Source organism: Lactuca serriola, chromosome 4 (genome assembly GCF_051521515.1).
Source record: "Lactuca serriola cultivar US96UC23 chromosome 4, Lser_US96UC23_V15, whole genome shotgun sequence".
NCBI classification, from domain to species: domain Eukaryota; kingdom Viridiplantae; phylum Streptophyta; class Magnoliopsida; order Asterales; family Asteraceae; genus Lactuca; species Lactuca serriola.
The window spans coordinates 251,918,887-251,931,769 of NC_136411.1; the positions used below are offsets into that span (position 1 = coordinate 251,918,887).

General features: G+C 38.0%; 2 protein-coding genes across 3 annotated transcripts; one reads left to right on the plus strand and one right to left on the minus strand.

The window, feature by feature from the left end:
* The first annotated feature begins 256 nt into the window (after positions 1 to 256).
* Positions 257 to 3,406, plus strand: LOC145096922 (low-temperature-induced cysteine proteinase-like). Its single transcript, XM_079034309.1, has 5 exons — positions 257 to 811; positions 1,403 to 1,638; positions 1,746 to 1,886; positions 2,082 to 2,531; positions 3,106 to 3,406. Exons 1-5 carry the CDS (start codon positions 325 to 327, stop codon positions 3,184 to 3,186), a joined length of 1,395 nt encoding a protein of 464 aa, XP_078890435.1. The 5' UTR covers positions 257 to 324; the 3' UTR covers positions 3,187 to 3,406.
* Positions 3,407 to 3,997: 591 nt separating this feature from the next.
* LOC145096923 (protein RER1A-like) lies at positions 3,998 to 5,058 on the minus strand. Of its 2 annotated transcripts, none has more exons than XM_079034310.1 (3): positions 4,567 to 5,058; positions 4,318 to 4,498; positions 3,998 to 4,226 (listed from the first exon to the last, which is right to left on the minus strand). In XM_079034310.1, the coding sequence occupies exons 1-3, from the start codon at positions 4,938 to 4,940 to the stop codon at positions 4,125 to 4,127; spliced, it is 657 nt and encodes a 218-aa protein (XP_078890436.1). In that variant the 5' UTR covers positions 4,941 to 5,058; the 3' UTR covers positions 3,998 to 4,124. The 2 variants fall into 2 exon arrangements, with proteins under 2 accessions (XP_078890436.1, XP_078890437.1); XM_079034311.1 differs by having other exon boundaries at positions 4,039 to 4,236.
* Between the last annotated feature and the right edge of the window lie 7,825 nt (positions 5,059 to 12,883).

Here is a 12,883-nt window from a genome sequence, read left to right on the forward strand (position 1 = left end):
TTTGGATTTTCCACCAATCGCATCTTCTCCAGCAAACTATTCACACTTCACTCCTCGAGATTTTTTTTAAAACAAAAAAATCTTCTAGTAGATAATGTTTATACAAATACTTGAAATACGTATAAATTCATCTTTCGAAAATATCAAATAATTTGATACCACTTTTCATCTATCCACTCGTTATATAATTCTATTTAAAATTAAAATTCGAATTAAGTATTCCAATCCCCATCTCCTTTTCCCATTATAAAACCAAACGCCCTATCCCCACCATTCCCACTCCATTATTCTCTTCTCTCTATCTCATCTCCTCCGCCTGCAACCATGAAGGTCGTATCCATGGCTATCCTCTTCCTTTTCGCCCTCTTCGCCGTCTCCTCCGCCCTCGACATGTCGATCATCGGCTACGACGCCACACATATGACCTCCGGCGATTCCTCTTCCACCAACTGGCGTACTGACGATGAAGTCAATGCTATGTACGAGTCATGGCTCGTGAAACACGGTAAAACCTACAACGCTCTTGGGGAAAAGGACAGGAGGTTTCAGATCTTCAAGGATAACCTCAAGTTCATCGACGAACACAACTCCGGCGACCATTCCTATAAGGTTGGACTTAACAAGTTCGCCGATCTGACAAACGAAGAGTACCGGAAAACCTACACCGGAATCAAGACGATCGACGCTAAGAAGAAGGTTTCCAAGGCTAAGAGCGACCGGTACGCCGCCAGCCCCGCCGATGACTTGCCGGAATCGATTGATTGGAGAGCAAAAGGCGCCGTTTCGCAGGTCAAAGATCAAGGAAGCTGCGGTGAGTTATTTCCTTTCCATAAATAATTTGAAAAAGTATCGGTAACATAATCGCAATCACGAACAAAAAAGTATATGCATCATGAATCATGACTGACGTATATAACTCATATTGACGAAAATAACCCTGTATCAGTGAAGGGTATTTAGGTAATTAGCATAGTAGTTAGGCGTCCTTTACTCGAATCAGTTTTGTTCATAGTCAAAATTATAGGGTGTGTCGTCGTAGTTTATCGATGATTTGGATAATGGGTAAACGAAGAAGGACAATAACGTAATTTACTTTTGTTATTAATAATCTAAAAAATACAATCATAGATCTTATCAAACCTATGCATACTCTCTTTTTTAAAGAAATTCAGTGGCTACCTATTATCAACGTTCATGAATCACAACCAACCACATCATTCATTAAAAAAAGTAGTTTCTTTTTCTTTTATATAACTACTAATCAAGCCAATCCAATATTTGGCTCTTTAGTGAAAGAAATTCAATTAATGTATTTAGTGAATTTTGTTTATAATTAACTATTAAATAATTTTTAACAAAAAGTAATATATACAATATAACACTTTGTGATGTTTTCTTGTAGGGAGTTGTTGGGCGTTTTCAACCACAGGATCAGTGGAAGGGATCAACCAGATCGTGACAGGCGATTTGATTTCCATCTCAGAACAAGAGCTTGTGGACTGTGATACTTCTTACAATGAAGGATGCAATGGAGGTCTCATGGACTACGCATTCCAATTCATTATCAAAAATGGTGGAATTGACACCGAAGAAGACTATCCCTACACAGGAAGAGATGGGAAATGTGACACCTATAGGGTTCGTTCATACCCAATAATAACTTTCACCATTTGTTACTTTTAAATTAATCCGGATTTACTTTATTTAACTTTTGGGGTTTTGTTATGTGTTTTTGGTTTATGTAGAAGAACGCAAAGGTTGTTTCCATTGATGGTTATGAAGATGTTCCAGTCAACGATGAGTCAGCATTGAAAAAGGCCGTCTCAAACCAGCCTGTATCCGTTGCTATTGAAGCCGGTGGTCGCGATTTTCAGTTCTACACTTCGGTAATGTGTTATTTATAGCAAGCATCCTATTTTCGTTTCTTTCTATTATCACATTTTTACTCTGAATAATCTATCTAATTATAGCAATGTCAATAATATGTCATCCGATAAGTAGTTAATGTTTACTCATTCATGTTTAATATTTCTTTTAATCAACCTCAGTATCTAACCTATGATTGGTTGGGATTATTGCAGGGTGTGTTCACAGGACAATGTGGGACCGCTTTAGACCACGGTGTGCTGGCAGTTGGGTACGGGACCCAAGACGGGAAAGACTATTGGATAGTGAAGAACTCATGGGGAGCAGAGTGGGGTGAATCAGGTTACTTGAAAATGGAAAGAAACATTGCGGATAAAACAGGGCTTTGTGGTATAGCAATGGAGCCATCTTACCCCATCAAAACTGGCCAAAACCCACCGAACCCTGGCCCATCTCCACCATCACCGGTCACACCTGAAACAGTTTGTGATGAGTACAGCACCTGCCCGGAAGGAACTACCTGTTGCTGTATCTATGAGTATTATGGTTATTGCTTTGCTTGGGGCTGCTGCCCGTTGGAGGGAGCTACTTGCTGTGAGGATCATTACAGTTGCTGCCCACATGATTACCCCATTTGCGATGTGCGCAGGGGTACTTGCTCAAAGGTTAGTTTGTTACCTTAAGCTAAGCTCTTGTTTATTATGTAGGATAGGACAGACTCTGTCCTATCCTATATAATAGATTAACAAACTTTTTGTACCATTCAAAAAGTTTGTTACCTTAAGCTCATGTTTGTTACATAGGATATGACATACTAGCATTGTACCGGTTTGCAATGCTAGACTGTTCTGTCATATCCTATGTAACAAAATAACAAACTTTTTGTACCATGCAAAAAATTTGTTACCTTAAGCTCATGTTTGTTACATAGGATAGGACATCCTAGCATTGTATCGGTTTGCAATGCTAGACTATTCTGTCATATCCTATGTAACAAAATAACAAACTTTTTGTACCATACAAAAAGTTTGTTATATTAGGAACACGGTGCCATGTTTGGGTTTTACAAATAAGTAAATTTGATTGGGACAAGAATTACAATATGTAAAAGACAATTTGTAATTTTTTTCTCATTCAAAAAGGTTGAAAGAGTTTGTGAAAAAAGACGTGAATATCCTTTCATTTGGATGTTTGTGTTGTTTTGTATTTGATTAATGGTTTGATTGTTGATGGAAACAGAGCAAGAACAGCCCGTTGGAAACAATGGCAATCAAGAGGATTCTTGCAACACCAACCAAGGCAAAGAGGAACATTGCTTAAGAGGTGAAAGATGAAGAGAGAGAGAGAGGTGATCACGATTTGCTTTGAGGGGTTGAAATCTGATATGATAGTTTTGTTTATCAGATTTTTGATTTGTAAATACTCTGGCATTGATTCTTCCTGTACTATTTATTGCATTTGAACAGATTCCCTGCTATTTCCACAACTTTAATTTAAGTCTGCAAATAATCTTTTATGACAATATATTTTATTTGGTTAATTTCTGCTTCTTTTTTCAACATACTATACATTATTACACTTCATGCATAGATAATTCATATGTATAGATTAGTGAGAGAATATATCTATCCATGTAATTAATATTAGCATAAATAATTAGTGATATTTGCCTAAATAAAAAACATTGTATGCACGGAATTTTTTTCATTTTTCAACTCTTTATATAAAGCATTATATACACAAAGTTTGCCTTTTCTATTAATTGAATAAACCATCTGAATGAGACTGAATGATCATCAAGAGGTGATGTATAGTAGTGTTCCTATTATGTCTTTCACATTAAGTAAAAAAGAAATACGTGGAGTCTATTTAGGAAGGAAGCTTCTAAAAGTAAGTTGATTGGTCCAAAACCAGCCATCAATGGAGATGTTTTGTCACTCTTCTTTATTTTGATAACTACAAATCTTTCATATTTATGTGACATCATTATCTTTGTTTGGTAATCTGCTTTGGTATCAATCAATCATCATAAAGTTATAACCATGCATTATTTAATATAAATCGAACAGAAGTCCTTTGTTATTCTATACAATTTTCCCCAAATGATCATGTTTCAAAATGGCAAACACTCTGAACATATAACAAACATCATGACAAGTACTAATTAAGGCAAACTAACAATTTGTTTTTCAATATTGCAAGATTGTGAAATGTATAACAAATTCAGTTAATGAAATCGCTATTCTAACTTATAATAATCATCTAATTGCTTCAATGTACCTGTAATATGCAACAAATGTGACCAATGAAGATTCAACTTGCAACAGGGGATGCATCATCAACCACCTCTTCTGTTCTTCCTGTGTAACGCTAGAAACAGATGAGAAATGCATCATCCAATCAGTTTACAGGATCGAGATTAATCTGAGAAGTTTAGGTATAATTTGTTACCCGTTTGCCAAAAGTGTAGGGAACATATCTATGCTTTATCATATGCCTTATCTGTCTCCTCATTGTTGCAACAAACAATACAATCCAATAGAACAATAGAATCGGCCAAAATACAGGAACATCAAATACACGGAAGAATGTCAACACAAAAGCAAGGCAAGCTGCTTTTGTAATTGAATACCTGCAGCCAATTGCAATAGAATCAATCGCAAATAACATACGAGAATTAGGTCAAAATGTGGGACGCACCAGAACTTGAATTCGGGAAGACGACGAACGAAGGGGCGGAATTCTTCGGATCCATGGGTAGGTAGGGCAAGGCCATCGAAAGGATCTTCTTCAAATTCGGGATCAACCTGAGGCGAAAGGAAAGTGATGAAGAGCTGAAGAATGTAGATCCCTAGGCCGTATGTTACGATGTAGTAACCTTGAACGAAGGAAACACGGAGGACGTAGATGAACAAGACGACGCCGAAACCGATCCAACGGTGGCGGACGTATGGTGTTGACTTGTCGAGAAGGTGTTGGTATCTTTGGGAGACGGTGTGCGTCCAGTTGGTCAAGGCGGAGGATGTGTGAACGTCGTCGTCTCCACCACCATCGCCACCGCTAGTGACATTCATGCTTTCACTCCTTTGTTTATTTATTATTATTTTTTGAATTTCTCTTCGTTGTTCGAGGGGAAAGCAACTGCATCACCAACATCTTCCTCTGGCAGTTACTTGATGGCTTTGGGCTTCTTTTGTGGGTCTTGTTACGTCTTGTGAATCAAATGAGTTTATTATTTATACATCAAACTCATTTTTATCCATCACTGATCTTATTCTTTTATGTTTTGATAGTTATAAGTTGTAAACATTAAATTTTTAAGAAGTAAGTGACGTTTGATATTTTTATGAAATGGTTTGCTTATTGATGTTATAATTATCGATGATATAACTATTTTATAATAATTGTAATGTTACAATAATTAAGAAATGCCACCTTATAATTTTAAAGCATGTGTAATATATGAAAGATGTGTATTTGTTGGATAGAAAAATAAACAGATTTGTAATAAGATATTAAATGTTTATGTACCCCAACATTTTGACCTTTGACAAAAGGACATCTAATTTAAAAGTCGAACGATAACCAGGTAGCCAGGGTCAGTCCAGACGATGGACAACCTGGGCGATCGACCAGAGCCCACGACTCCAAGGGACCCAAAATTTATGGGCTATGTAGTTTATATATATATATATATATATATATATATATATATATATATATATATATAATTATTACCTAAATCATTTTTAGGGTTTAAAGTTGTTTCAAACACAAATTAGCTCAAAAGATAAACAATTTAGTTTGATTGTTATTTCTAATTAAACACGTTTATATTGAAGAATAATTGATATTTTTTTGAATCTTTATTATATTTATCTTTGAGGACCTTTTTTTTGTTCTGGGCCCCATATATGTTTAGACCGGTCATGCAGGTAGTAGAGTAGCAATACCACACTATCAAGACAAGTTGATCCTTTAAAGCAAGCAAGCTCGCCAACACAATGCCACCCTACTAGGGCAAGTCACCCCACAAATGCAAGTACGAGTCGCCCAGTTCTTGTCGAGCGATCTGCAGAGCCACTGACTTGTTTATTACCTATATTCTCAAACCAAGTTGTGCACTATGCTTAGCATGACCATGTTCTGGTTGCGTTTACCTTAATTTTACTATACTCATGCTTATATATACTAATAGAGATCCTAAAATAGGTCAAATTATACTATGCATAAACTCTACCTCTTTGATTCTCTATCGAATCTCCCACAAAATAATGACTTAACAATAAAAATGTATATTTGGGTCTCTGACTAAGATACGATAAACTGTTTTTTTTCAAGTGATACTAAAGATTGGAGATCTTTTACGATCCTGAATCTTTTTCATGGAATGAGGCATCATAATCGGTGTCATCCATAGGGTCAAAATAACAAAAAGTTTGAGCTAAATATTACTAGAAAATCGAAAAAACCTCCTTTAAACTACATCTAATTCTTTCCCAACATTAAAACAACAACACTAGGAAACACCACAAAACTAATCACTCATTATGACATCCCTAAATTCAATCATTTTCAAAACCATTTTATGCTCGGAAATTTTAACAAAACTATTTATCTAATAAACAATTCAAACCATTTTAAATAATAAAATGTCGAACAACTTAACAAAATCCTAAGTTATGTTCTTCAAATAATATTTTATGCCTTCCTTCTTATGATTTGACACTTTCAAGTCAATGTAATCTAAAGTGTCGATTAAGACAGAGTACTTGCTAATCCTTGTCAATTAAAGGCTTTATAATCATGTTTCAAATCAATCCAAACTCATTCTATAACACTAACAACATATAATACACATATATCTATGCCTTAGTAGTTACTTGTTGATCTCCAATTACCATGAGGAGTAAACACATCGTTATGGTGTGATGGCATAAGTTGGATGCCGTTGACCGAAGATAAATGGTCACAACGACACAGTGGAGACCCTACCATAACGATATTTCGAGGCCAGAACACAGGTTTTAAACTTGTTAGAGTCTCATTTAGAACCAAAACTATCCAAATCCCATGAGAGCTCAATGTTGGCGATTTTGGTGTTTGAAATGGAGGAAATAGAAGCTAGACATGGTGGATTTTCATCCTCTCCACATTAAGGTGTGATTTCTCCATGCTTGGTAAAATGTGTACTTTGTGTAGATTGGTTGAATTAATCAACCTATAGCTTTATTATGATGTTAATGAGAATGTTTAGAAGCTTTAATCAAGCTTATAAATTGATTTCCATGGTGGAATCAATCCAATGAGAGTTAGGGTTCGAAACCCTAACTAGTGATTAGTAAATTGATGCATTAGATGTTGATTATAAGACATAGGTAGTATGGGATGTTTAATTCATTGGTTGGAATAAATTAAGATGTAAAGATTGAGAAGATAGAATTATGATCCATTGAGTTGTCATTTTGACCAAGAGAGTCATGAAGCTCTTAATAGGCTAAGGCCTAAGAGCAAAGAAGAGAGTCATTATGATCCATTGAGTTGTAAGTTTGACCAAGTATTAAGAAACTTATATATATATATATATATATATATATATATATATATATATATATATATATATATATATATATTGTTAGATTAGATGTCTAAGAAAATAACTGAATTAGTATACTTGAATTATTAACAAAGTCCTTTTAGATTGCCCTCAGACCTTGTAATTGAATATGATAACTTTTAGAGAGAGAGAGAGACTGATTTATTGATTTATTATATGATTAATAAATAACAATAATGAATTTATTAATATGTTATGAAAATAATATATTAATTAGAAATAGTATTATTTAATTAATAATTAATTATAAATTAATTAAAATTAATTTTGGGATTAATTGGATTAATAAAAAATGCAGGGGTCTAATTGTAATTGTTTAATAGTTGAACAAGAGGTTCTAGAACATGTGTCATTGATTTGGGTAGGAGTTAGGACTCCTACCTAACTCTTACAGAGTTCTCCTACAACAGCAGTTTTCACCCAACATTGGTGCTCCGCCTTTTGAGCTCTTGTATGGAGGGAGATGTCCTACCCCAGTCTGTTGGGGCGAGGTTGGTCACAGGGTTATGGGACGGACCGAGGTGGTCCTTCAGACTACGAAGATGATTCGGTAGATCAGGCACATATTGCAGACTGCTCAGAATCGACAGAAGAGATATGCCGACCGGCGCTGATCCGAATTGAAGTTTCAGGTCAGTGACATGGTGTTACGGAATGTATCACCTTGGAAAGGTGTGATTCTCTTTATGAAGAGGGGAAAATTGGGTCCCTGATATATTGGGCCATTCCAAGTTATTTCTCGTAGGCGGCGGTCGTCGGAACTCCATCTGGTCGGAGCACAAGAGGGAAAACCGGTGATGGCGGCTGGAGGATGAAGAGGAGGTGGGGTGGCGGCCGATGCATAATAGTAGGGTTAGGGTTTGAGACAATGGAACAGTTTAGGCTATATACCCGCTTCATTGAAACATTATCCCATATTGACACAACCGGTCCCTCCTTTCCTATTTCTTTCAAAACAAATCCTTAATTTACCATTTAAACCCTTGCTCGCATAATCCTTTTCAATATAAGTCCAACAGTTACAAAAAAACCCCTCCTCTACAAATTATTCTCAATTAAGATCCATAAATTACCATTTCTACCCTGACTTCAAGAATCCTTCTCAGATTAAGTTCGGTATTTACTCTTTAACCCTCAGAAATCACAAGTATATCATTTGGCACCCCGAAATCAACACCCCACTAATTATTATTTGATTTTGGACAGTAATAATATAAAATAATAGTAAAATTACTTCTCGATATTTCGGGTTTATTATTTTAATTATTCTATTTAAATGGGATGTTACAACTCTCCCCTACTTAAATTTAATTTCGTCCTCGAAATCGTTTCTTGTTATTCCTTACACGACAGACAACTTAAGCATCACAACCACAACCAAGAGCATAACCTCAGCCTTTCCAAGGCAACCACAACAAACCCTCGCATGTTTTTTAACCCTGGAGATGAACAAATTCCCTGCAATATAATGAAATTTACTAAATCAACAATTTGAAGTCTCAAGATGGTCTAGCTCCTTGACAGACGGCCCACACTGGATCATTGCCGAATTCGTTGCACTTAACTCCCAACTGGTTACTCAACTTCTGATAATCTGGGGTTCCCACCCGAAAACGAAATCACAAATTCCACACTGCTACCTGTAATTCTCTTCTTGACAAGAGATTAGGTACTCCTTCAAGAGAAGCCCGTTTGATAACCAACTCCCATGGATATAATGAACAACGAGATGTAAACTGGGAGATGAACCCTTTTAGGATCAACAATACAATGTCTCCTTTAGTTCCCGAACCACATACATATAATAACCGGCTCACAAGCACAAACACTCATACTTGGCCTAATCAGCTTCGAGATGGAATACCAGGCATGCCTATAACGGGTCCAGTCATCCTCAAGATGGAATACCCTTGATCATAATTCCACTATATTCGAAACTCGGGTCTCAACTCATAACTTCCGATTCCTCACAACCGATTACGGCTCACCTAAACTTCAACAATGTGTCGATTTCGCAAGCGCTCCAACAGAAAAATTGAACTACTAAGATCACTAGGCCCACAACCTATGGCTGGAATACCACTACAAGGTCCTCAACATAGGTCTGGATTAACTCTGAGCCCACAACATGAGTCTGGTATGCCCTACCCGGCCCTCAACTCATAAATGGAATGCTCCTGATAAACTATAAATCTTGTCCAAAAGAAAAGGCCTAACCAACGTCCTTCATAACACCAACTAACGCCAGGATGCTGAAATCCCACCATGCACTATTCACCCATAGAACAAGTTGCTACCCAAGCAAAATCTTACAAAACTATGGCCGCACATGACCCTATAATGGGATGATAATCGGACTCTAGATCTAATTTGCAGACTATAACTTGGACCTGATCAAACACGTAAGCCGAACCAACCCTATTGCCACCTTGAATACCCACAGATACACGCGAAGAATCACTACTATGCATATATTTGGGAATCCCTAACCCATATTTACTCACCACAAAGCCCATACTTGATCGAGACTGATCCGATCTACTAATACCAAACTGGTCCGAAAAGACTTCCACAACTATCCCAAAGGTTACCGAAATCCAAGTCCGATACAAATAAAAATTGTATTCCATCATCGAGTGGAAACATACCCGAAAGAATTTGGAAACATAAACACACTACATAAGGGAATTGGTGACACGCTCCTAGCTTCTTAACTGTCGCCTATTGAATTCCTTCGGAGAATCCCCGCTCCCTGAGAGGTTCACCGATTAATGCCTGCCCGACCATTCTAGAAACCATAATCTGAGCAGCAATAGACAAAATCTTCAATGGCTGACGCTCAACCTGAAAATTCCCAAATTCAGCTTATCAAGCACCAAGAAGACGTGATTCACATGCTAGGGAGTTTTACCGAACTCCCAACTCACACAACCCTCAACCAAACAAACACTTGGGTTGTCTTCCTTCCAGACAACGATGCAAAACTTATCCTATTTTCAAAACCGCTCCTTCTTTTGAATCCTGGGGTAGTTCTCCCCCACTTATATTCGACTAAGTCTTCACAATACATGAAAGCTAGATTATTCCCAATCGTCTTCGCTTTCCAACGATCGATCTGATAACAACCAACTCTTTCCAACTAGTGCTCCATTACCAGCCAATCCCAGTGATCACACACTTCTAAGAACTAGTTGAACACTTCTTGAATCCTAGTGAAACCAACAGTCTCTGATGATTAAATGATACCACACTCAAATCTTGAAGACCTAAAGATAGGTGTTCCAACTAATATCTCAGCAACGAGCTACTTCCCTTGGCGCCCTCACCCGCCAATCAATAACGGTTACTAAAACCACTAAATCCTGACCATGTTGAATAACCATCCTATGGGACTCTGTCCGTAGACCTCCCATATAATACTCTTCTTCCCAAAGTTCTCCAAACAAATATCCAACTCTCGGGATCTAGAAATCATATCATTCAGGGTCTTGCACCCTGACTCACTCACCAGCTCAGTCGTCCATAGTTGAACTACAGTAGCGGCAACAACCTTTGCCCTATACCGGGCTACAAACTACTCCCAAGACATCGCCTCCAATCCCTCCCAAAAGTGCAATAGATCGCATAACCAATCCTTACCGCCCAATACAATAGACCAAAGGCAAAACTGTGCTCACCAGCGCTGAAATAATGTCGCCAACCCCTGCGACTAACTGACCCCGAGCTGGAATACAACATGATCATGGGTCACAAGCCTGCTCACTCCTTCGGACTAGAAAAACTGAAAGGGCACAATCCTTGCCCAAAAAAATGACATTCCAATCCATCAATTAACCATTCCTCTTCCAGCTGCAAAACCCCAGCTGAACATAATCACCACTCCTTTCCGGAGTCCCCGTGACTCACATTCCAGCCTCGAGCAAACCATCGAGCCTCAAATCTAGAAACTCATGTGCTAGCCTCTCCCGCTCGACCCGCAGAATGTAACGAGTACAAAACATCTCCCTGATCCCAAGTAACTGCAGTCCTCTGTTCATCAGAATATGTCACGACAACAAGTTCCGATACTAGAAAGCTCGACCAGCTCCTCCCGTTGCCATCGTTACAGCCATTGAAGATGTTGTGGCAGCCGTCTCAGCAAGGGCTGCGTAGCGCTCATCGAAATATTCAGCCATCATGGTCTTAATAGACCCAAACGTCTCCGGCAACTGTCCACGGACAACCCCGATCACCTCCTCCCGGATGATCTCACCGACACGGTCCTCTAACAATGTTGGCCTATCCTGGCTGCCAGCTTCCGATCCTAACCTGGATCCGGTCTCAAGACGTCTCGAATAATCCATAAAATAACAGGAAACCAACTCCTAACTAAACCCTAGGGGTTGTGACTTCCTTGCTACGCGTATGAGTCCTGTGCTTTCAGTAGTACGAGCCCATACTACCTTCCACAACTACCCATATTTATATCAAGTATCACCATAACACCCTAAAAATATACATAACATGGCGAGCGCTCAAACCTCACTCCTAGAGGAATGCTAAATATCTTGTAATTGGCCTCCCGGTCTCACACAACCCACCTATCCATGAAACTTCCACCAACCCTGTAGCACTAGTCTATGCTAGCCATACATAACACTGGACCCTATAGACTTTCGAATATCAAATCCTACCCTAACCCCCAATCAGACAAGAACAGAACATAAGGCCAAATCAAACATTCTCAGGCTATAAGATCTTAATTATGTATAGCCGTGATGCATACACTAAACAACTACAGTAATGATGTAAATCTCATATAAAGGAAACCCTAGGCTAGCAGGCATCATGTAATCAGGAAATTATATCATGCAATTCCTGAAGATCCCTAGCCTAGTACTAGCATGATGTTCTAACATATCACATAATCAACTAACTGTAAGGTATTTTGGGGTCTACTTACTGGCTCCGGATGATCGTACACTTCACATCCTCTTTTACTTATTTTGAAAACCATTAAAAGTTCTTTTGAAATCTTTCCTTGATTTGAGACTGGATTCACACAAGTATTCCTCCAATTCACTCAAACCAAGGCTCTGATACCAACTTGTAACGTCCATAAAATTCGAGCCAATTTAAAACTTTTTAAGTTATTTAAAACCATTCAGTCATTACAATTTGTTTTCAAAATAGTTTAAACATCAGAGTTCCCAGAAATCATAATTATCAATTGAGGAAGTGTATGGTCACGCCTTCGCCTTCCCGCGACCATCCGCTGAACCTGAAACAATAAACTGAAAAATGTAAGCCCGAAAGCTTAGTGAGTTACCCTCAAAATACCAACATATACTACCCAGCAAAATATAACAAACAACATGTATAATGAGACTTCAGCATGACTGGACTGCCTCCTTAGGGCCT

Excerpts from the sequence above, each read along its gene's own strand:
- LOC145096922 (XM_079034309.1), top strand. The coding sequence starts at position 325 with ATGAAGGTCGTATCCATGGCTATCCTCTTCCTTTTCGCCCTCTTCGCC. Across the intron at positions 1,887-2,081 it reads ATTTTCAGTTCTACACTTCG|GGTGTGTTCACAGGACAATG; the intron begins GTAATGTGTTAT and ends GGATTATTGCAG. Across the intron at positions 2,532-3,105 it reads GCAGGGGTACTTGCTCAAAG|AGCAAGAACAGCCCGTTGGA; the intron begins GTTAGTTTGTTA and ends TGATGGAAACAG.
- LOC145096923 (XM_079034310.1), bottom strand. The coding sequence starts at position 4,940 with ATGAATGTCACTAGCGGTGGCGATGGTGGTGGAGACGACGACGTTCAC. Across the intron at positions 4,499-4,566 it reads CTTCCCGAATTCAAGTTCTG|GTATTCAATTACAAAAGCAG; the intron begins GTGCGTCCCACA and ends AATTGGCTGCAG. Across the intron at positions 4,227-4,317 it reads CCTACACTTTTGGCAAACGG|GAAGAACAGAAGAGGTGGTT; the intron begins GTAACAAATTAT and ends AGCGTTACACAG.